The 23,673-nt window shown below is 37.3% G+C and overlaps 1 protein-coding gene across 1 annotated transcript in view; it reads right to left on the bottom strand.

The window, feature by feature from the left end:
* Positions 1–23,673, bottom strand: part of FREM2 (FRAS1 related extracellular matrix 2) — a 115,548-nt gene that overhangs the window by 28,580 nt on the left and 63,295 nt on the right. The window contains exons 4-11 of the mRNA XM_054271966.1: positions 23,387–23,617; positions 20,591–20,716; positions 19,468–19,719; positions 6,345–6,494; positions 4,206–4,415; positions 3,817–4,014; positions 1,647–1,811; positions 1,383–1,565 (exon numbers count right to left, since the gene is read on the bottom strand). Coding sequence (XP_054127941.1) covers positions 1,383–1,565; positions 1,647–1,811; positions 3,817–4,014; positions 4,206–4,415; positions 6,345–6,494; positions 19,468–19,719; positions 20,591–20,716; positions 23,387–23,617 — 1,515 coding nt within the window. The remainder of the gene's footprint in view (positions 1–1,382; positions 1,566–1,646; positions 1,812–3,816; positions 4,015–4,205; positions 4,416–6,344; positions 6,495–19,467; positions 19,720–20,590; positions 20,717–23,386; positions 23,618–23,673) is intronic.

Below are 23,673 nucleotides of genomic sequence, written 5' to 3'. Positions count from 1 at the left end.
AGTGAGTCTGATTAAGTGATCTAATGATGCTTCCAATGCCAAGTGTTATTAAGCCAGGGAAATACTCTTTATGGTAATAAACATATGAACTCTCAGCTGTGTGACACCTAAGAATTTTACTGATTTTCAGTTTGCCACACTTCCTTCAGAAAACCCAATTAATGATGTGGGTTTTGTACCTATGGCTGAATATGCAGGTTCCCTAAAGCCACAGGTATTCTGAAACTTGTGGGGAAATTCTGCACATCACAGACCTTTCTCAAAGGCCTGGGGGCAGAGGCTGAGAGCCTCTTGCTCTGCAGTAATAGGTTTCCCCTGAAAACCTTGTTCCCATGTGCTGCTGGTGCACAGCAGGGAGAATGTAAGCAAGACAGTGCCTACTGGTAATGTGCATATAGGATAAGTATCAGCTGACACTAAAAGTTCCTGTGGTTTTCAGGGGAAAGAGCAAAACTCTAAAATGCAGGAGTGAAGTGATTGGAATTAGCAAGCTCTGGGTTGATGATTTTTTTGTGGCTAACAAATTGCCTCTTCAGATATCACTAGTGGGAAATGCCACTGCTATGGAATTTGAAGATACAGCGCAATGTTGTTGCTGGATGTTCAAAGCTAAGTCATGTATTTCAGCTGGACTGGATGCCAAAATAGTTTATCCAAAACTATGAAAACACTCCAGCAATGAATGATTAACCTTAAAACACAGAGTACTATCATGTATTATCATAAACTTTAAAAGAAAAAAAAATCATAATGCCATGAACTGCATTAGTCATTGCCTAAAGCAGGTAGGTGGGCCATTAATGGAAAGAAGTTTATCAGCTAAGAAATTTCTCATTCTGTTGTACAACTTCTCCACTCATTCATTAGTAGTGTGGAACAGAAGGCAGTGAACTCAGAAATACAGAAGGAAAGCTTTATTATTATGAAGATAGAAAAAGAAATACACATTAATTCCTACATACAGCAAATCCCATTATCTTAATGAATTGAAGAAGAAATTCTTAATGAATCAAGAAACAACCACAAAATCATAACCTATGAGTAGATGTTTCTTCAGAGAAGTATTATTACACTCTGCAAATATAACTAAGATTTAAGTCACACATCTTCCACAATTTCTTGAGCTACGCATGTTTTCAAAGGAGTCATAATCCTTTTGTAAATATCTTCAGTGATAATTAGTACACCAACAGCATTTGGCTGTTGAAAACCACAGGGGATGTGTTATTCCTGGTCAAATTTAGTTTGTCCACACTGAAAAGGAAAATTCATTTTGGGATGTGGTTGCAAAATATTCTAATCACAAATTTATTTCATTTTTCAAAAATTATGTTAGAGTCATGAATGAAAAAAATAGTTGGATGTGATAAGTATGATCCTACCTTCTGACACAGGGTGATAGTCTTCTCCAGAAGTAGCAGATCCATCCTTTGTATGAACTCTCACAACAGAAACTTTGGAAGTGTCTCCCAGACGAAGCACTGGGATTTTCACAATTGCTACTTGCCTTGTGTCCTTCGGTTCACTCACACTAAATTTGGTCTCACCAAACTTAATGATAGCCTCTGTCATTAGAAGAAAAAAAAAGGGTTTTAGAGCATGCAAATGGGCTACCAAAAGCCAGTAACAATAAGCTATTCTCTTACTGTCTGCATCATCCCGAATCTTTATCAGCGTCTCATTTTGCTCGCCAATAGAGGCACCAAAGGAAGAGTCACTTCTTGGAGTGCCAAGAACCAGGCGAAGTTCTTCCTCCTCCTCATGGAAAGTATCATCCATAAGCGCCAATGTGCAAGGCTTCTCAGTTTCACCTGCAATAATTCTGAAGGTAGTTATCAGGCAGAACTTAGGTGTTCTTTGCTCCAATACAGCACTTCTCTCCAAGCTCAAGGCACCTGAATCCTGCTGGCCAAGGCATCCACTTTGACACCATACAAGTTAATGAGCAATGACAGCAGTGAAAGCAGAATTAGCAATCATTACCTTTCTATGGAAACATATTAAAGTGGAATCCCCCATTCCGGGACTTCTGTAAGACAAGTTTCTATTTGGTATGTCCACTTTACATGTATTAGTCCTTTTGTTTTACCTAAGAAGAAAATGCTCCTTCTCAGTGACTTCTACAGAGTCTACTTTAAAAAGTAAATACTTGCACAAGGAAACAGAATAATAAAACCTTTCGAATGGCAATACTAATTACTAATTGCCATTACTAATACTAATGGCAATTTTGTCCTGAAGTTTTATACTTCAAGTCTCTTTCGTTTGGACACCCTCCACCTGTGTGGACCTTCAGTTTTATTATTCCGTTTGACTTTAAAGTCTTTTGAACTCCCACTGATTCCAAGTGACAGTGAATATTGCCTTAAAAATGCTTTGGAGTATCAAACTTCTCAATTTTGCACTCACAAATTAATGTGCGCTGACTTACTAGATGTTCAGAAACTTGAACATCTTTTCTTATGTCTTTTACACAAGCAGCAAGACCTCTGAAGGGTGTTTAGTGTCTGGCATCCGGCATGACTAGGTAGGCTCTTCCTCATGGGACTGACTCCTACATCCCAGACAAAAGGAACAGTACAGCAGGAGAGAGGTGAAGTCAATTTACTGTATTTTTTCATCATTACACATGCAAATAAGATCAAGGCTCTTCACAATGAAGAACCAGACCAGGATGCCGACTGTGTTCATTTTCTGAGTTTGCCTTTTCCTCTCACTACAGAAAATCGATTATCCCTTAAGGAGAAAAAAGAATGCAAAATACTCATCCTGCTTACTGTTACATGGAAACTGTAATGAAACTGCTGCATATTAAACATGCCTAAGAAGCTTATGGAGTAAAAATATAATTCTAGTAGACTTGTTTGTTACTTGTCTTTGCAGAGAAGTGGTAGGGCAACACTCGAGAAAAGAGAAAAGTCACTTCTAAGTGGCCCAGATCCATTAATTCTTACTAGGTGGACTCTTTCCTGGTTGCACAGAAGCAATGACAAAGGTCTAGAGTACAGGAGAGCATGAAAAGTTGAGGCCAGCCCTAAATAAAGACAGAGTGAACAACTCACTTTTTCAAGTGATACATGTCTACAGAAATACAAAGGTTGCATTTTCTGTGATAAGGATATACCAAGGATTTAACGCTGAGGACAGAACTAGTTTAAGACTTGTAAAAAATATCACATGCGTGTAAACTTCAAAGGCTAGAAGACCAAACTGCCTTCTGCACATGTACAAAGAATTAGGCAATATTCTTTCAACATAGTAACATTTGATTTATTTGCATTTCATCTCTGATGAAATGTGGGATATTAAGAACCTGATATTCGTGGGCGGTCTTAGGAAAGCCTTGGTGGGAGAAAAAAATTCAAATAGGAATTAGGAAGCTATATACCTGTTGAAAGATCTATTACTCATTTCAAAGCACGTCAAATGTATTTGCCAGAAATCTGCTTAACAAAGAGCAGAACTCCTGAAGTTTCCCTTCTGACAGCAGATCTGTGCTTCTACTGTGCTATGCCAAACCTACTTTCGCTATCAAAAAGATTCTGGCACTCAGGCTGAACCTAAGTGAAGATATACTCTTTTGGTTTTTAGTGATTATTGCTGTAAGTCAGAAGTGAAGAAAATAAAAGCAACATCATCCCATTGTGCATGAAATAAACCTAAACCTTTGTTTTCCAGAGAGATCTTTTTGGCACTACTTTATGAGAAGACACAATTAAAACACAACAAAATAAAACAAACAAAGCAAAGTAAAGCAAAGCAAAACAAAAGAAAACATGGTGACTAAAGGCTTCTAAAATACAATTAAGAACTTACCAGGAAGGAATGTGATGATGGAACTGTCAGTATTAGGGCGTTCTTCGAAGTCCATCATAACCTGAGCTGAAGCTTGCCTTGTATAGCATCTCACAGTGGACGTGTATCGGATATCCCCACTCCTATATATCATGGCAGAAACCTGCCCATCATTTTCATTGGCTACATACACAGATTCCTTAAACTGCATCTTTGGCACTGGGCAGAAAAACATAGAAAGCACATGTAAAGTATAACTGCAGAAGCTATCATATCTTCCCTCCATCATTTCACATTTACTTATGCCACACTGCACCAGATATAGAATACAAGTGGCCAGATAGCAAATGACTTAACACATCATCTCCAAAATATAAAGTAAAGAGTGAAAAAAAAAAAATATTCCTCACAATCAGACACTGAATCATTAATGAAGATGGTGGTCTTGCTGGGTTCTCCAAGGGCAGCATTCATGGGCATCCTTAGCACAAGCTCAAACTTCTCTGTTCCTTCCAACACCGGCTGTCCAAGATCATCCAGAATTATCACACGAAATGTCTGCATATTGACTCCAGGGGAAAAATCCAGGTTACGACTGATGCCTACATAATCTACTCCAGCTACCAAAGGAAAAGAGATAAAAATAGCATTACATGTAATCAAAAATAAAAATATCTATCATTAGGCAGTTAACTGTAGGTAAATATTTTTCCTTTATAACTTTAGTATTTGCCAAATTCTGGCATTCATGTAAAGCAAAACTATCTTTTGGTATTTAAGTTGGACTACACAATAGAGTAAGTCAATATTTACTAACTTTTTGTTTAATGATGATTTGAGTCACAAACTGAGGCTGATTCTGTTCTGTTGTAAATCAACAGTTTTTCCAGAAAAACTAATGAAATTTGCTTGAAGTGAGAAATGAAAGTAAGCAAAAAGTTTTGAGAGAGACTCTGGAGATGAAGCAAAGTCTTTTGGAAAGAAATTTCATACTATTTTGTAACAAAGATGGAAGTTTTAAGAATAGTGTAAAAAGGAAAGGAGACAAGGCCAGTGAGCTGACTGGGGGAAGAACTGCTGTTCAGAGGAGTTGTGTAAAACAGAATGAATGGAAAACAAACAAGTCAAATTCTTATCAGAACGTAACAGGTGAGGTCTGCCACCTTACTCTTAAAGGAAGATTGATCTGGGTTTGTTTTCTTTTAAGCAAATCAAACCAATTCATAACATGTCAATAAGAAGATGGCTAACAATACAAGATACTGACTAAAACATGACACTATCTTGGAACCAAGGCATTAAAGGTACCCAGGACTTTAGGGAAGGACTCAGTTTTAACATTAGGTTTTAGGGAGAATAAACAGCAGACCTCTTGAAACAAAGATTTGGGGGGAACACTTAAATTGAAATGGAAATCAGGTTTGGAATTCTGTGAATTTGACAAAATTTGGCCAGATTTAAGGCCATCATCAGATGCACACTTAACTAACAGCTCTACTGTTGTACTCCCCTAGAGCTAAGCCTCTAAGGCAGGACTCCAGGACTGAGAGCTCAGAGCAGCAGATAAACTGCTGTACTGTGTAAGGCAAAGAACCAGGTTCATAGTTTTACAGGCAGTCAGTGATGTCAGAACTTTCATGCTGTGACCAACAGACTAGAGAGCTCAAGAACTGAGACATTCCCAGCTTTTAATCCTAGAGGTCCTGGCACAATGAATGAAGATCCTTACTGTAAAGAAAGATATTTTTTTACCAGAAATAAAATAACTTAAATATTCAGGATTTGATAAAGATATCAGATCATAAAAGCAAGTTCAGAACTGAAGCAATCATGTATTTTTTCAGACTTAATAATTTCTTTTTCATAAGAAAAATACATCTATGTTATGTATATTGTGTTATGCATACACCATACATATATATTATGTTTAGATATTCCTGAAATAACAGTAAAGTTAGACTCAGGATAAGCATCTAAGGAAGATAATTTTTCTGCTGCCTTTATATGAATATCCTAGTTTAAACATTATGATATGCTGTGTGAAAAAAAATAGAGTGTGCTAACACTTAATTCTGCCAACAAAGGTTCTGTAAAAGCATCCAAGAAACACACAGCTGAAGCAATCCTGGTAATAATTTCTCATTGCCTATAGTAATTGCCATAGGTAATAATTTCTCATTGCCTACAGTAAAAATGAGAGAAGCAAACTCAGCATGCTGCCAGTGATTGTAACTGTGCCCAGAGTATGCTCTTGAGGCAGCAATCAATCGCCTTTGTAGCAGTCTTTATATGAAGATTTAAAGGCATTTCTCTTTGTGCTATACTTCACAGCAGCTCTTACTCCTCTGAAATTCTGTAACCACTTAATTTGCTCTAAGAAGAGGAGATCTGCTAATAGCAAGACACATACCATTTCCATTTTATGTGGTTGAAACTGTACCAAGACCCACTGAACCAGCACTTGTGAGATGTGCCAGCACGTGCCAGCAGTGCGTAGCAGCATGTGCAGAGTAGCAGCAGTGTGAAATGGGAGGGAAGCAATAACTCACCCTCTGCAGTTACGGGCTCCGACTTGCGCGACCGCACCGTGACAGAGGCGGCTTTGGACAGATCGGTTCCAGCCCTCCAGACACGGACCTCAATGTAGCCAGCACTCTCATCAACATAGTACTCATCATTTCCAAAGTAGAATGCTGGTTCTGGTGAAAGAGGAATAATGTCCACAAATGCTTCTTTACTTTACATTGAATTTACCAAGAGAACTTAAAATTCACATTAAACAGTGGAGAGCACTTTGCTCATCTCAGTAAGTGAAATAAAGCTTCTTTTTTCAAGGTTTAGAATTCTTTTAGCTATTTTTGGCTTCTTTTCGAGCATTGGTTTGTATGCTTTTAGATAGCAATTGTTATATCAGCACTGTGCTCTTTTTCTTGCCTCCTAAATTTTCAACTTTTTGTGTCAGCTAATATGAATCTGTGTACAAAACAAAACGTGGTATCTCATTAAACTTGTTTTAGTTGAGTCCTGTGCACAAGCCAGAAAATTCCTTGCATTTTTCACTTTGGTGCAAACATATGAAGGTGAGATAATGAAACTTTAACTTGAATATTCTCATAGATTCCTGTTGCTAAAACCAGACTGGAACATGACATGTAACTGGAGCTACTCTTAGTAACGTTTTCCAGCTAACTAAGGCTCAAATACTTAATTTTAGTTCTCCCACATCTAGCATTTAAAACAAAATCAATCTTATTTCATGTAAACTGAAATGTGAACAGGCTTTTTCTTAATACTAAAGCTCCACAGCTCATAAGAAAGAAGAACAAAAAGCAAAGGAGATTAAGAGCTGTTCCACTTAACAGACACATTGTTTAGCTTCATCTTTTCCTCCCATTTACAATTTTCCTACCCACAGTAATTTCACAAAGTAAAGAGCCTTAAAAACATAACTCAGCTTCATCCTGGATCTATATCATCTCCTCTTTTCTATCCGTTCCATTCCTGTTTCAAACATGCAAGATTAATCATTCCTCAGCTTTTCCCACTGCAGAAATCACAGCAAGCACAGAAAGACCTGCCCAAGTTCTCCTTGCATTTCATCACAAATTTCTTACGCTGTCTTGTGAGAATTTATCAGCATCATGAGGCTACAGTATCACAAATGTGTTTGAAATACCATGCAGCATACAGCCAACTTGAATTCAGTCGGCAAAGATCACAGCAATTGCTCAGTGCTCTATGAGCAGCAAAAAAAGAAATCCTTGAATATTCCTCACCAATGAAAAACTGCAGCTGCCTCCCTACTTATCTGCTAAAACTGAAATCATGGAACAAATTAATGAAACTGAATGTATTTACTGAGAAATGGTGCAGATTCATAGACCTGTTTGAGCATTATCAGTCATCAACCTTTGCAGGATGAAAGACAAACTTCGAAGAACTTTAGAAAATGAAAATGCTGCCAGTTCCAATTTTTTTTTTTAATTCAAGAGTATGTGTATTTCAAGATGAGTGTATTTGTGTGCACAGGCAGACACACATCGATTTTACTTTATTTGTCCATAGAGGCTGGCTTGTCAGTAGCTGTTTTTATACTTGGAACTGTGAAGCTCTTATCTGAAACATTTTTAATGGGTGAACAGGATACACCCTCTACCTTTTGTGGAACTACTATTAACTTTTATGAGAGTTCTTACAGGGATACTGAAGCACTAGATATTAGATCTGCAAAGCAATGTGTAATTTCAGACATAGAATGTTCTTCTAAACTCTTAAGATGGACAAAGACTTTCTCAGCCTCTAGCCAATAAAAATACAGAATACCTACTAAGACCAAATGGTTATTAACGTGCCAATAGTTAGATAAAGGCAGTTAAAAATTATCAATTCTAATATACGTCATTTTTTAAACAGGTATGCTTACGGTTCAGCACACTTTCCAAGCCTAATCTTGTTCTTTTGTCCCAGTGGTTCCGGAACTTGATCTGGACTTGGCTGCACCTCATTTTAAGCACTTTAGTGAGAGGTACTCACATGGAGCCTGCTTGTTCTCAGTTTGCAAGGACAAAGATAGGCCACTGCAGGTTTCCCAGCACAATGAGCATACAGGAGGACAGATGGAATAGCTCACTCACTATAACCTGAAAAATCTGAGCAGGTGTGGAAGCATTCCCTTCTACTTACTGGCTGCATAGGGAAATTACATGATCTGCCTTAAACTAGATGGAAGGCATAAAATAAAATATTGTTTGTTTCTTACAGCATTATCCTAACACTTGCTTTACTGCTTCTGAAGGAGAATCCTCACATACTATTCATTCCTGTAGTCACAGCCAAACAAAAAAAAATATATAAACCCTCAGCTAGCTTGCCTTGTATTTCAGAGTGAGTTTTTCACACTTTTTGAGGTATGTATGTTCAATGAAAGACACATTCTGCATGGTTACCCATCCTAGGAAACAAATCCTTACAAATGTTTTCTAAATTCATTTCCTGTAAGCTGTGTTAGTAGCTCCCCAGGGGAAGGAGCAAAGCCAAGCTCCTAACAGGGAAGGCATTGTCTGTCTCAGGTCATGTCTGGAAAACTCTGCTCAATGACTGCAGGCTCACTTACAGCAGACCTTTAATCTAGTAATCACTCTGAAGAGAGACTACTGCAAATTTAATGGTTCCTCTTAGAGAAATAAGAGGAAGTTTTCTAAGGATTTTTTTGTTCAGACCCACAGACTTCGCTGGCATGAAGTTACAATAATCAGAGGAGAAAGGTTAGGAGCTTTAGTCCCAGGTTTCTTGGCACAGAAATGAAAACTTTGCCTTGTCCTTGTGCTTAGAGAGTCAGAGGCGTATCTCAACTACAGCACTTGTCAGTCATCAAGCAGGAAAACAAACACACTTCTCATGTTGTTAGGAACACATCTAACTTTGAAGGTACATCGTCAAATCAGTGTGATAGCACAAAAATGCTTATTTTAAAAGAGGTTTTACCTTTTAAAATTATATCTTATAAACTGCTTTAGGGAGGCATTGCAAAAGACTAGGTTTTTATAAAGAAATCATTTTGGCAGTATATTTAGGACAAACACAAAAGAACAGACTCTTTCATGCTGACACCTTGATAAGACTTAAAACTAAAGTGAATTTCAGTGATATATGCTGCCAGTGATGCGCACACACACACACATATATACACATATATATATATGCTCATATATATATATGTATATGCTCAGGAGGAAAGAAATAATAGAAGAAGACATACATGGCACTCCAGCATATTCAGATACTGGAACCAGGAGAAGCAATCTTTACAAATGAACTTATGGTTTATCTTTTCTAGGGTTAAGACTATTTATTCCTAAAAGCTTTTGCCTCCTTTCCATGAACACTACGAACAAGGCTATGATGTGAACATTATGAGTTGCCAGAGCCAGCAGCACTCTGCTGTGGTAATGCAGAAGGTGCAAACCAGGCTTTGCAAGTCTACAAGCCTGTTCTGGTACAATCTGGACATGCTAGGGCCATGCTGAATCCAAAGTAAGGAGCCCTGATGGCTGGCACAGCTAATTAACTTGGGCACAAAACCAGAAAACATGGCCAGATTTGGCTGGACCTGATCTGGCTCATACTCAGGCAACACGTCCATTCCTAGACAATGGCTACCTGCATTTCAGGATCAAAGCATTAAAGGACTGATGTGATGAGTCTCTAACAATGTCACAAACATGAAGTGTGTGAGTTGTAGGTAGACCAGTTAAGAATGAGAGTTCATTAAACATAAGAAGGCATGAGTGCTTATTTACTCTTTCATAGCAGTAAAGGTTACCTTCTGAAATCTCTCTCATATATGCGTGTTAATAGTAGCAAAAGAAAAGCCCAGAGAAACCATCCATTACAAAAGCTTTATATTAAAACAGTATCAAAGAGGACTTTAAAATCTGAAACTAGGTAGCACCATTCTGCAGCTATTTACACACACTTGAAACTATGCAAGCAACTGAGCTTGCATTTGGCACAATGAATTTAATTTGCCAAGTCATTTATTTTCACTGAATGCTGTAGAAGCAGGGGTCAAGATTACAGTCAAAGCTCAATTCTGTAGCAGGTACCTATTGTGCAAATGCCAATAGCTTTTTATTTGATGTGGTCAAAACAGATTATTTTCAAATTCATATGTTGCAATCTTAACAGCTTTCATCTTCCTAGTAGTGTTGTCATAACTTTTGCAATCAAAAAGTAAATTCCTTTCAGAATAAAAATTGCTAGTTTCAGCCAAATTGCCACAGACATTATCTTAAGCAAATAATGCCTTCTTTTCTATTTGTCTCAATAGACCATTTCTGTCTATTGACTTAAAGAGGTTTTTAAAAACAATTCTGCAAATCCTGTAACAGGTAATAGGATGGATTCAAATTAACACCATCTTCACCAAACACACTTTGATTTTGTAATGGAATTGCCATTTCTTTTTTAGTTCACAATGCCAGTGCCATACGTTGATTACACTGGCTCATCACTTAATTGTTCTCATTTTATGCAACTTAAACTAGTAATTTCAGTAGACTAACATGGTGTGAAGCAGCAACTGCTATGAACAACATTATATATGATTCCCATTTAATTAATTTATGATACACACTAATTTAACATTACACTTTATATTTTAACTCACCCTTAATGTTAAAGCGCATGCATGCTTCAGTTTCTCTAGACACAGTAGCATCACAAGCAGCACCTGCCTGGCAGGCTTGGAGTCCATATTTAAACTCTCTGCTGCATCAATAAGCAAAACTCAAATGTGAGCAAAGTAGCATGCTAAAGGAGCAGACTACAGCTCTAGCTGCAAGAGCGTGGATGGCAGTGAGATGGCTACAGAGATATCCCATCTCTGGTCACCTGTACCTTCCTTCTTGACAGCCTGCAGGAACAGTTTGTAGCCTGGAGAACAGAGCTAATTCTGATTTTGCTTAATGTCAGGCTGCTGATAATAAATGGTGCAGTAACAGCTTGATGAGCTACAAAACATTCCTGAACAATGGAGAACAAAGATACTTGAGTGTATGAGGACAAGCTGTGGCTCAACTTGTAGAAGATGTGCGCCTTTAAAGTAAAAATTAAATTTTCAACAACTAGTCAATTGTTATGTAAAAGACAGCAATGAGCACTCTTAAATTTGCAGTCTCACAGCTCCAAATGGCACCTTAGTAGAAAGGATAATGTGCGCAGTTCACTTTAATAAGTGACCTTCCCTTGAAGCAATTAATTTACCTTTGCTGGTTTGCTAAGAAACATTGCTACCTTTCTGAAACACCAAACTCACATATCAGTGAACTAACATATACCTGAAAATATTTATTAGTATAGTAATATTGTTATGATCGTCCACACCCTTCAGGGTATAACCTATAGGCCTTGATATCACTGGAACTACAACACATTTTGGAGGAGTTTTTCCTATGTTCAGTCTGAAGATGGGGCCAGATTTTTCCTACTGTAAGTACATCAAGCTCCAATCACTTGTCTAAACCATTCCATAATGCAGATAATTGCCTCATTTACCAATGGAAATAAAAATATAAAGACTAACAGATGAAGAAACAGACACTGGAATCTGGGGACACACCCAACCATGATTATATTGCCTGCAGCAACCATCTAAATTTCACATACCTTTCTTCTACTGGCTATACCTCCCACAGAGCATGAAACCAACTCAGAATCTTCTACATGCTCTATTTCTAAAATTAATTAGATTACATTTATATAGCAAGCCTAGGAAATGGGATTGGTAACAAATTCTCAACAAACTGATGAAACAGAGGCAGACAGATAAGTGGAAAGTCTTGGTAGTAGCACTTAAATATACCACACACAGGGTTTTTCACAAAGAGGCCAAGCTTGAAGGTGCTTACAGTCAGTGATTCAAACATCAGGTAAAAAAATGAAGGCTACAACAGAAATGGTATGAGGAGTTCAGCAACATTTTAGAAATCAGGTAAAGATACAGTATGCAGCCAGGTAAAGATATAGTATGCAGCCACTTCCGGCTGAGCTGACTTTAGATTTTTGCACTCTTACTATTAAGTCACAATGCTGGTTACATTGAGTTTGCTTAACTAGTGGACACAATTTCTTATAGGCTCTTCTGCCCACATACAATCAGAACATATTTCGCTCACCGAGGCTGTAGAAGAAAAGCATGCAAGATATCCATTTACCAGAGCTACTGTTGAGGATGGGATTTGGCAGTGAAGACAGAGCAGAAGTGAAAACAGAGCAACAGCCAAATTTAGATCACAAAAGCAGAGCTCTCACACAAGAAAATATGCTCTGCTGTATGTTAAAACTTCTTGTATACTGTCTCTTGGTCTTTTGATCCCATTTGTGTGAGAGAGAGAAGAGTGTCCTGACAGTGAAGAGAGATAGTAACTGAGTTAATATTTTAAAAATTTACATGTTTAAAAGGAGAATCGATGGCATTAAAGACCAATGGACTGCCATGGTTACAGTGTTCAGTATCTTTTGAGTCTTTTAAAGATTATGAGAAAAGTCTCAGTATGAGGAGATTCAGAGTAAGGAAGATGATTGAAGAAGCCTTAGGAAAACTGAATGCCACAAGACATCCTACTCAACTTGATTATCCAAATCTTAAACATGCAAAGCACTCAGTCACTAAATTCACTCCCTACAACCATATCCAACAATGAACAGATGATTAATTTAGAATGGCTCGCTAGGCATTCATTCATTTCTAAACAGTCTATAACAAATGCAAGATCTACAGTACAAAGACCAATGCCATTAAAAACACAATATGCTACAGCAAGACACAAGAGAGAAAGCAGTTCAATGTACTCTTGAGAGAACTGTCATAAAGCAATAATGCATTAGGCTCTGGGATGTAATACCAGTTCACATAAGAACACCATTTCATTAAACTTGTACTAAATTTAACAGAAGGCATATTTTTTCTACAGTTCATGTAATCGTGTGCCTTCTGCTTATCAGCTATTTTGTGTGCTTTGAGTAAAAAACTAAAAGTTTTCTGCATTTCAGCACTCTCCTGAAAATATTACTGCAATTCACATAGAACTGCAATATTGGACATATAAACAACCCATTTTAAAACATGCAGCAGTGAAGGCTGAAGAGCTTTGTGCTCCACCAGCAGCATTCCCTACTGTAAAAGAGCCATCTGAAATAGATGTGACAAAGTACTGCCTGGAGATCATGTTCTGTCCTCCTCACCTATCAAAGGAACCCAGAGCACACGTTGGACTATATTTCTAGTTATTAAGCAGATGAACAAAAATGAGATTAATCCAACATCTGTAGTTCACACACACACTTATAAAATGGGACACACATGCATAATAAGGTGTAAGCCACAAATAATGCTAAGAAAGCAAATCATAAATGTGCCTGGTTACTCTATAGAATGTCCTACTGCAAGGCATGACATTAATTTATTTCTGTGATAGGCAGCAAACAGGCAGTTTCTGAAATCTTTAAGGCTATCATCATGGATTGAACATTTTTCACTTTGTTGAACTGGTGATAATAAGAAGCTATTAGTAAAGAAAACTGGGAGTATAACTTGTCATAAGCTGGCTGTCATCCACTTTTTCCCCTGATTAGTTGCCAACCTGGCCACCTGCCACAGGCTGGGGAAAGGGGAGGGGTCATATAGAGAATTTACTTAATGGGAGGACAAAAGAAGTTAAAAGCTGCACAGAAGTGCCAGAGGCAACAGACTCACAAGCATTGTAAAAACATAAAAGGGAGAAAGTAATCAGAGATGGATGTGCACAGGAAAAAAGAACTACTTCACTATTTTAGACATGTCCAGAGAGTGGTGATGGATAGTTGGCCAAATCATGACTCTAGTCTGTAACATAACAGTGCCCAGCCTGTAGTGTTCAGATTGTAATTAAAATTGGACAAATGCACTAGCAGATGCTAACTACCAAGATTAGTCAACCTCCTGTTCAGTTTAAGATCTGACAGACCTACTGGGAAAGAGAAAAAGGCACATTTGACTTGTCTGCCTTGGAGACCAATGGAACTAAGGAGATTCCAACCTGCCTTGTGAGATAAGGATGTTCCTCTGATAAACAACGTTACTAATAAAACAGTTATTTATCATAAGCTTTAAATTTGGCACAGTACATACACTGAGAGTAAGTTCATAGTGCCTACTTGCTACAAGTCAATGCAAAGCATATATTTATGGTGTAACATTGCAGTGCTGACTTTTCAGGCTATTAACAGTAAGTATTAATATACTCTACTATTTCAAGGAAGCTGGAAAAGTGTTAGTGGGTACCAATTTCCAGAACGTTGTCTATGGATTTTCAAAATTTAATTAAATGTAAGGAAAGTGACAGCAAGTGTTTTAAAGAAATCTCCAGAAGACTAAATAATTAATCTGTTCTGTTTGACCTCTAACATTCCCTTTCTACACTAGGATACCATCATCCAGTTTAGTCATCTGTAAAACATTCCCAGACTGAGCTATCCTTTATCACGTGGATGGCATGAGTGATTGATTCTGTTGATCAGGTGTAAAGATAATGGTCAGCAAATCTCCCACATAAACCTGAGTCTTTTCCTTTCCCAGCCTTGGTGTAGAAATGTCAAGAAGAAGTTTGAGCAGCTTCTTGCCCATCTAATGTGAATGAAGTGGAAGAAATGTATTTAATGTACTTCCTGCTGTGAACAGCATGAGTCTTCAACAATTTCACTAAGGCAGAAGGGCTGTTTGTCAGCCTGGCTGTAAGGCCGTATGCTCTCACAGCAACACTAAATAGAGTAGCATGGAATTAAAATCACATGGGGAGACAGCCACTTACAAAAAATGTGCAGCACACAAAATAAATGTAAGTATTTTCCCCTCAGGTGCAAACTTTCAGCTCTGCACTCACCACTCTCTTCAGGTTTCCAAATGTGATTACAAACTGAGTTTTAAAAACTCAGTGAAACAATAAAACAATAAAAAACCAAGTAAAAGAGAGTCTAAATTAGCACAGCAGTCAAAACACCGGGACAATGAAAAAGCAGAGCTTTGACTCAAATCTTGTTAAAACATTTTGTATCAGATTTGTGGCATACAACACAGTAACATTTTTAGTGCTGGAACTAAATTACTGGCTCTTCATTCCCATATGAATACTAACAAAAGACTTAGATCTCATTTTTTCTCTCTCTCTATGAAATTATTTCAGAGTCACCGCTTCAGCTGGAAAAACAGAGACCACTTCCAGGCTGATCTAGCTTAGTTGCTAAGTGCCTGAGGATCAAGGCACTTCCATGGAACAGAAGGGTCTGAGTGTTTTCATGAGTCTTAGACTGAATTCCAGGATTCCTCTGTCCAAGGAGAATGAAAAGGGCACATTAACCTCATCCTCCTTTTCCTAGATGCATAATATTTATCTATTATGTAAAGTGCCTCCTTCTAATGAGCTTTATGCTGAACTCTGGGCTCTCCATGCAGTACAGGTATGTACTTCATGCCCAGTAGTGCTTACAACTTTGTATTTGCAAATTAAATTTCTAAGGTAGGCTTTATATCTACTGCCATAAATCAATGTATTCAGATGCACCAGGTATCCCTGATGACTGGGCTCAATAATTTAGATGCTTGTCCTAGGATGAGATGTTTCCTGGGAGTACATCTCTCTTTTCAATAACGATAGAAGAATCCTGTAATAGCCTATTTGAATCAGATGTCTAGAATTATAGAGGCTAATACCAAGTGAGATTAGTGGCACCCCAGAAGAGGATGATTTACATAGGTCTTTTCCCTATGCATGTTTTTCTTTCATGGTTCACAGTTAATAGCTATCACATCTGACTCCAACAAACCATGTTTTTGCTTTTTAGTGCCTTAACTGTAGTGGCATGCACAACTTCGAATCCAAGGTTTCAATGTGAAGTTTTTTCTGCCACTTACTTCATTAACTTAATCCTTTTCTTTTTTTCCATCTAACTTTAGTACCTATCAGGAAAAGTCCCTTCCAAATTAGGAGTTGTCCCAATAGCAGCACCAATCTGAATATCACCATTCACAATATACAAATATACCAGTGCATGTTCTACATACTACAATTTTTTTTCCCTTAGATTTTGCTTTGGCAGCACAGCACAACTGTATAATCCCCAATTAAACTTTTCAGCTGCCCAGAATTTAGTGAATACACTGTAGTTCACTAGAGCACGCCTCTTACTTTTATTATTGTCAGGATTATATGGCAACTATGGCATTTTAGTTAGACCCTGAGGGCATCTTCTAAAAATAAAAGACTTGGATGGTAGGTGCTGAAGGTGAGAGTTTCCTAATTAACTCACACTGAATGCCAGAGGACCAAAGGCAATGTTGCTAGTGCTGACTTGAGTTCCATAGGAAAGGTCTCCTGTAGTATAATTAAACTTTCACCTTTGCTATTTCTGTTGTTTGGCATGAAGAAGTCAATGCATAATGTTAATTCAGTCATAGCTCTTGGAGACATCACTTAATGACACACAGTGACACTTGTCCAAAGAAACTCTGTTAAGTAGAAGATGAATTTAAACAAACAATGAGAAATATGTATCAGTAGATGTGAAGTTGAGATTAAAGTGGACCCCAGAATTTAGCATTACAGCATTACTACAGTTGATAGGCTATTACAAATGTGCTAAAGCTTCTACCAACATCTGTCTTAGACATCCTCTGAATGAAACCTTTCTGTTAAAAGCTAAAGATTTTTTTTTTTTCACATTCCATGCTGGTTTACCTTAGTAAAATTAATTTTGTGCACTGCAAACAATTATAGCCAGTGCTGCTTAAAATCCTCTGCTTATTTATGCAGAATTTCAATCACGACTGCCAGGCTGCTAAAACCTTACAAAAATATGTTCGTAAACATATATTTGTATGTATGTGTGAATACATAAAAAAACATTCCAGGTGTAATCTATAATTTATCTACCCTGTAGTCTTCTCTCTGCTTTTTATAGATAAGGCAGTGCAACAGATGTCAGGTGAAACACATAAAGACTTTTCATGCTTTGTATTTTTATGCAAACTAAAAAGAATGTGGTAGGAAATTTTACTGCTAAATGAATTGTTTTTGCATGTGCTGAAATTCTTTGTGGGAGTTCTTTCACTGTAAAAAAGGAGTTCTGCCACATAATTTCAAATACCACATATGCAACATTTTGGGTGTAAAAAGAAAAGTGAATGCTTGCAAAAAAGTGTTCCAAACCTATCCTTCAAAGATCCCTTATCTTTCAATATCCCAAATATTCTTTATTCCTACCAGCTAACATAGATATTTCAGTTGCTACATAATGAAAATATTCTGTTCTAACTTCCCAAACACTTCCCCAGCTTTTTTAATAAATCCCATAAGGTTATTCTTTGCTAAATTATTTTGTGTAGAAAAGTTTGTACCTCTGAGGCAGCGTGTGCTCTTAAATTCAGAAACTTAAAACTAAACAGTGGTACACAAACTAAATTACTTCTCTTGCTTTCTAATGGCAGTGTTAAAGGAGATTTCTCAGTGACTTCCCTAATATTTTGTGTGAGTTTAATGAAATATTAAGTTTTATACTCTGTTGTTACTTGGATTCACTGAGATTCCCACTGAAGTTAGATGGTCTAATTTCAGCTCATCTATGATATTACCTAATGTCTTGGAGAATCATTCTCTCCATCCCAAACTCTCCATATATATACTTAAGCAGTCAGAACACCTTCAATTCTTGTGTAATCAGCTTCTCCATAAATATATGTTTTCAATAGCTATTTTCTAAATAATCCATACTTTTCTATGTACAAATTTTAAAGTTCATTAATTCATCAAAATTATTCACACAAATCAAACTGTTGTAGAAGCTCCTAAAGGAATAAATTTGTGTTTGCTATAATAACAGAGTCATTTCTATTCTACAAAGATTTCTATTTTGGCTTGCATTTGCTATATGATCTCCTACTTTACAAGACCTGTTTTTTCAACCTGTTGTAGTCATTAATGCTATATGATTCCCCAAATGCTCCACAGAGAAAACAAAGTCACCTCAGTCACAGGATTACAGGTGAGAAATTTCAGGCAGGCTGAGCATTTATGAGGCAATTAGATGGGTGCAGACTTCCTGCCTTGAAGAGCTGCCTTTTGTATCCTTACCTAAAGAGAAATCACTGTGCTGATAATAATGGTCTGCTTTGGCATCAGACTTTCAAAGAGTACTGTACTATGTAATTGCTCCCTTTAGTCTTGAGGAAATATGATGGTGTCACAATAGATGGTTTATGGCCTCACAGTGAGGACTCAAACAGCTTATCAGTAGACTTATCTCAGAATTTACAGCTGAGATGTCAGTCTCCAAACTCCTGGTACATAAATGGGGCAATTGTACCAGGAAGCTTTCATGCTATTACTCCTAGAAAAAGAGCTGTCACACCAATGCTGAAGCATTAAAGGAGAGGCTGAGGCAGCAATAATACATGTATTTTTGAAAGCAGTTTGTGATACAGTGTGCTGATTCTACTCTGTCTTAATCACATCCATTTTTCTGATCACCACCAGAAGTGCCCCATTCAAAGTAATATCTTAAAGCTATTAACCAGTTGACATAATTCTGTAGGGTTTCCTTACTGAGGTAATTTCTAAAGCAACATTATCTGAATATCTGCTTTATTAAAAAGACAAAGAGAACAAAAATGGACACTTTCATGCAGAAATTCAAATGCAGCATCAAGTCAGAAGAAATGTATCTTCCCTTTTGGGAGCTGCTAGATGGCTTCTGCCCCATCAGGGCCTCCAAGACTAAATGGGTCCAAAGGCTTTGCAGACACAGCCTCAGAATCACAGAAACAAGGCTGTCCATGAAAGGTGACGCCTTGGATTATGTCTGTTAATGTGACAGAATAGAAAAGTGCAGCTCCTTGCTCTGAATCTCTGCTCAAGTGATTCTGTCAAACAATAAAATAGCAATACTAAATACTTGCATAGCTAAATACTTGTCAAAAACCTGCGTAGCTTTCCAATAATATTTTCTAATCTCAAGATGGAAGCAGAATGTGTTTTAACCAGCAGGAAGAAAAACAAAACCCACACGCTGATTTGAATGTGATATTCTTTGTAGTTTCTGTCCCTGCATTGAGGGTATCACTTCAATTATATGATATCTTACCATCATCCTTGTCAGGTACAATGGTAATGCGAGTGCTTGGGAATTCTGCACCAATCCTTCCACCCATGGGCATGCTCAGTAAAACATCAAAGGTCTCAGCCTCTTCATACAAGGAATCATCTATGATGACAATCCGACACGTTTTCTCTCGTTCGTCCTTGTCAAAGCGTAGAATGCTGTTGTGATCCTCTGGCCTGGATATGTAGTCAGAGTAGGAAAGGACAGAGGTTGGGGCAGTGCCAGAGGCTGTTCCTGTGGCATAAAAGGAAAACAGTCACTATACACACCATGGTTACAATGATCTCCTCACAGAGGTAGAATTTTATTTTCATTATCTTTGAATTTCTGTTTACAGGGCTGTGGACAAGGTCAGAGGCCCACATACCCACTTCTGAGGTCTCTACTACTCCTGTATATGATACAATGGAAGAGTGTGGTTCTTCATATCATTTGCACCTTTCCAGTCAGAAGGAATATTGCCTACCACAAGAGACAGACTGACAAAATAGCCCCTGTGAGGATTACCAGTTAACTACCTGAGTATATTTTACCCATATTGAAGCTATCAGTGGACTTGAACAGACAGAATGTCGTGAAAACAATTTATCTGGATTCCAGACCACTTTACACAAAATATTGCTTCAGCTCTCCAGATAAAAGATAATATTAAAACTACAGGTGTAGAAACCCCATGCCCTGCACATGTATTATTAGTAAGAGACTGAAAGTCAGAGGAAAGGCAAGTATGACAATTAAGCAATATTATTTTGTATAATTTTTTCAAGATACAAACAAGGGAAGGATAGCCAGGGCAATCACTGCAGTGCTTTCAGTTCTCATCAGTTTCAGATATAAGGGGCTGCCTATAAAAACCTTGCAGAAATATAAAGCACACACATCATCTTCACCTCTCCATGATGCTTTTAAAACTGTGTTCAGTAATACTCTTAGACAGATTGCATAGATGAATGCATTTCCAGTTGAGACTGAAGATATTTAGATGAAAAAGTAATTAACAGAGTTAAAAATAATTTTATTATAAAGTAGACGGAAAAATATTTTTAAATTTCTGTCTCTCTTTTCCACTCTTGCAATTTTTTTATTCTATAGTAGATTCTACTACCTTGTTGTGTGTAGCAGATGACCATCAGTTCCTGACTCACATCTCCACTTCTTCTGACTGGAATAAATAACTCACCAACATCTTCTTCAATAGTATAGGTGGACTGAGGAATAAAGACTGTTGATTCTGCAAAGAAAAGAACCTCATAAGTCACCTGTACATTAGCTAAGAGTATTTTTGAATATTCTGAAGTGCAACAAATAACTTGCATTTATTGGCAATGCCTCTAAATTGTAGTAAAACTTGGAGGGTGAGAGAACTAGAGCTCCTTAGTGTTTCAGAAGTGGAAAAGAAAATGAGATCATTAGGTCTGAATTCACAAGTCATTAAGTGGTCTCTAATGTCACTGAACTTGTTTGTCTAGGGTTAATGGTGCAAGACAGTGTTTGGAGAATTTGTCCTCAAAGTGTGTCTTTTTATTATTTCCATGGTATTTAATTATTAACTGTTAACTGCAGTATCAATATCAACTGTTAACTGAAGTATTAACGGCATAGCTCCCACAGGCTGTGTTTCATCAAGGCCATTCTTTAATTTACTGCACCAAGATAACCAGGAAAATCATTTGGCATTGAGGAGCAAGGTTGAACTCCTGATATCTTACGCTGACTTGGACATTTGATTTTAGCTGGTTACATGTCTACAATACTTTTTTACCAGGAGACCCAGCCAATACAGCCATTGTCATAAAAAAGGATATCAGATCTTTTTTTCAGGGGAAAAACCCACTAAGATGTGTCCTGAACTTCTTCATTATTTTATGCTCATATAATCAGATTGCTGGGTTTTATTGCTGGGATTCAGGATCAACTTTGTTCTTGTTCTCTCAAAAACTCAAGAACAAAAGGTGGCCATGCACATAACTACAAAGCACCTTTACAGTTTCATTACTGTGACTACAAGCCAAAAAGAATTTAATTCTGTACAGCATCAAATTAAGTGATATCAGCTGACTGCACAAAGCAAATTTTTCATCATTTCAGAGTACTTTGGCAAACAGTGTTCTGAAAATTGTCAGGTGACTTCTTTGAAAACACGTTCCAGTTTTTATTTCTCCAACTACTACTAGCATGACTTGCGTTCAAAAGCCTGCCTTAAATATGCTGCAATTCAGGTTTGGTAAGACCATGACTACTCACTATTCTGGCAAGACAAAAATTCAACATGAAAAATATCAAATCCTGACTTTTTTGTTTTAAAGTAAAGCAAAAGGCAGGACTGAAAAAAACCAACCCATTTAATTCCTTCTATTTCTCCTTTTAGAATTTAGTTGACAAAATAAAAAAACCTAACCTTCCAAAACATGCAGGAATCTGATTTATTTGGTTTCTTCTCTCTCTCTCTCTCATAATTATTCAACTAGGAGTAAAATGGCACCATAAAAGTTTAACAGACCTTATGAACATGAACAACATAAAAGCTTGGAGGAGAATGAGCTACACCATCACAGCTAGTATAAAATCCCATATCCCTACGCAATCTATATTTCCAATAAAACATTAACTAATGTCTCATACCCAAAGAGGCTGGTACAGCTTTCTGAACAAACTCACAGTCATGATCCTAAAGCTACACAATTCAAATCAATGCTTTTTCACTGGAAGGAGAATAAACTTTTGATGGTCCTTATTCAGTGAGCTTGGTAAACCCTGAGCTTCAAAATGCTGTTAGGAAATTCAGTCCTTCCCTCAAAGTTCTCTCTCTAGTTTTCTTCTAGATGTTCCTTGATTTGCAGCTGTGCATTTGATTTTGCCCTCTGCAACTTCTCTTTACATGTAATTAATACAAATTTTCTGGGACTGTAAAAATTAAAAAAAAAAATTAAAATTTTATCTTAATGTAAGAAACATAAAATACTGCTGGTGGCATAAAGAAGACTCAGCCAATTACCTTTAACTGTGCTATCTTACTGATCATAGAAAAGATAAAGAGATTTAACACATTTTCAAGTTATTTCTGCGTCTCATACATGCTGCTTTCCAAGTTAAGTTTTCTCAGTGATTAAAAAGGGATGTGAGACAAGATCTGGTTTAGATTGCATTTGTAACTAGGAACTAAGACACTTCTGATCATTTCCTTGCCCAACACTCTTCAAATGCTAATTAGGGAAGACCATGTAATTCAAGTTGTTACGGTCATCCAGCATTTAAAAGATTTCTTAAGACAGTTCTGTGTGAGTACAGCCCACAACTGAAAAGATACAAACCAACCACAGCATGCTCTACTTCTCTTTTAGAATTTTTTAAAATCAGCTTATTTCTTGATTTATATTTAACCATAATTTTATTTGTTCTTCACACAGCATGTGCTATACTTGGTCTAATGAACTTTACAATTACTGAGCTTTCTCTAACTTAGAAAATAGTTCACTCCAAGACCAAACTTCTTGCTGTCAACCAGCCTAGGCTTTCCTGTACCATTGTCTCCCACATGAATTACCATGGCAGAGTAAATCAAGTCAGCTTGCAGCCAACTCTTCAGTCATTCAGACACATTCAGTCTGCAAACACATTTTATGGAAAACCTTTTACACCTAAAATGAAAGCAAACTAAGTCCCTAGAAAAAACATGTCATTAGAAAAATGCAGGTATTTCATAAAAACATGCTGCCTGAGTACCTTCATCAAGCACTTAAAGTGATGGAGGACAAATGGCTACCTGATGCCCAAGTCTGTCTTCAGAAATATTTTGAGGACAGTAAACCTTTAGTATCCACTGTTAATCACAGCATCTGCCCTCCAGTTTTTCTTTTGGTATATGCACATATTAGCAGTACGGTTCTGGAAAGGTTCTCACCATCTCCTGGGTCAATAATTTCCACTGTGGATGCAGCAGGAAATTCCAGAATTGCCATGACAGGCTCAGAAAGAACAATTTGAAAGGACTCAGAATGCTCATGTTCACCATCACTCAAAATCCGCACTCGCCATGTGGCTAAGGTTTGACCAGGATTAAACTGCACTTGCTTCTGGGCTTTTCCTCTGAAGTCTTTATCTTTCTTGGCAGTACCATCTTTGGTGCTAATACCTGTTAAAATCAGAAATTCAGGTCATTATACACATCATTGGTAATTTTTCTCCCCT

The sequence above is a fragment of the Melozone crissalis genome, unplaced genomic scaffold, assembly GCF_028551555.1.
Source record: "Melozone crissalis strain CALT ecotype California unplaced genomic scaffold, PUWL_Pcris_2 ptg000013l_1, whole genome shotgun sequence".
Lineage (NCBI taxonomy): Eukaryota > Metazoa > Chordata > Aves > Passeriformes > Passerellidae > Melozone > Melozone crissalis.
The sequence above is the reverse complement of the archived record's forward strand: the minus strand, read 5'-3'. Positions and strand labels throughout refer to the sequence as shown.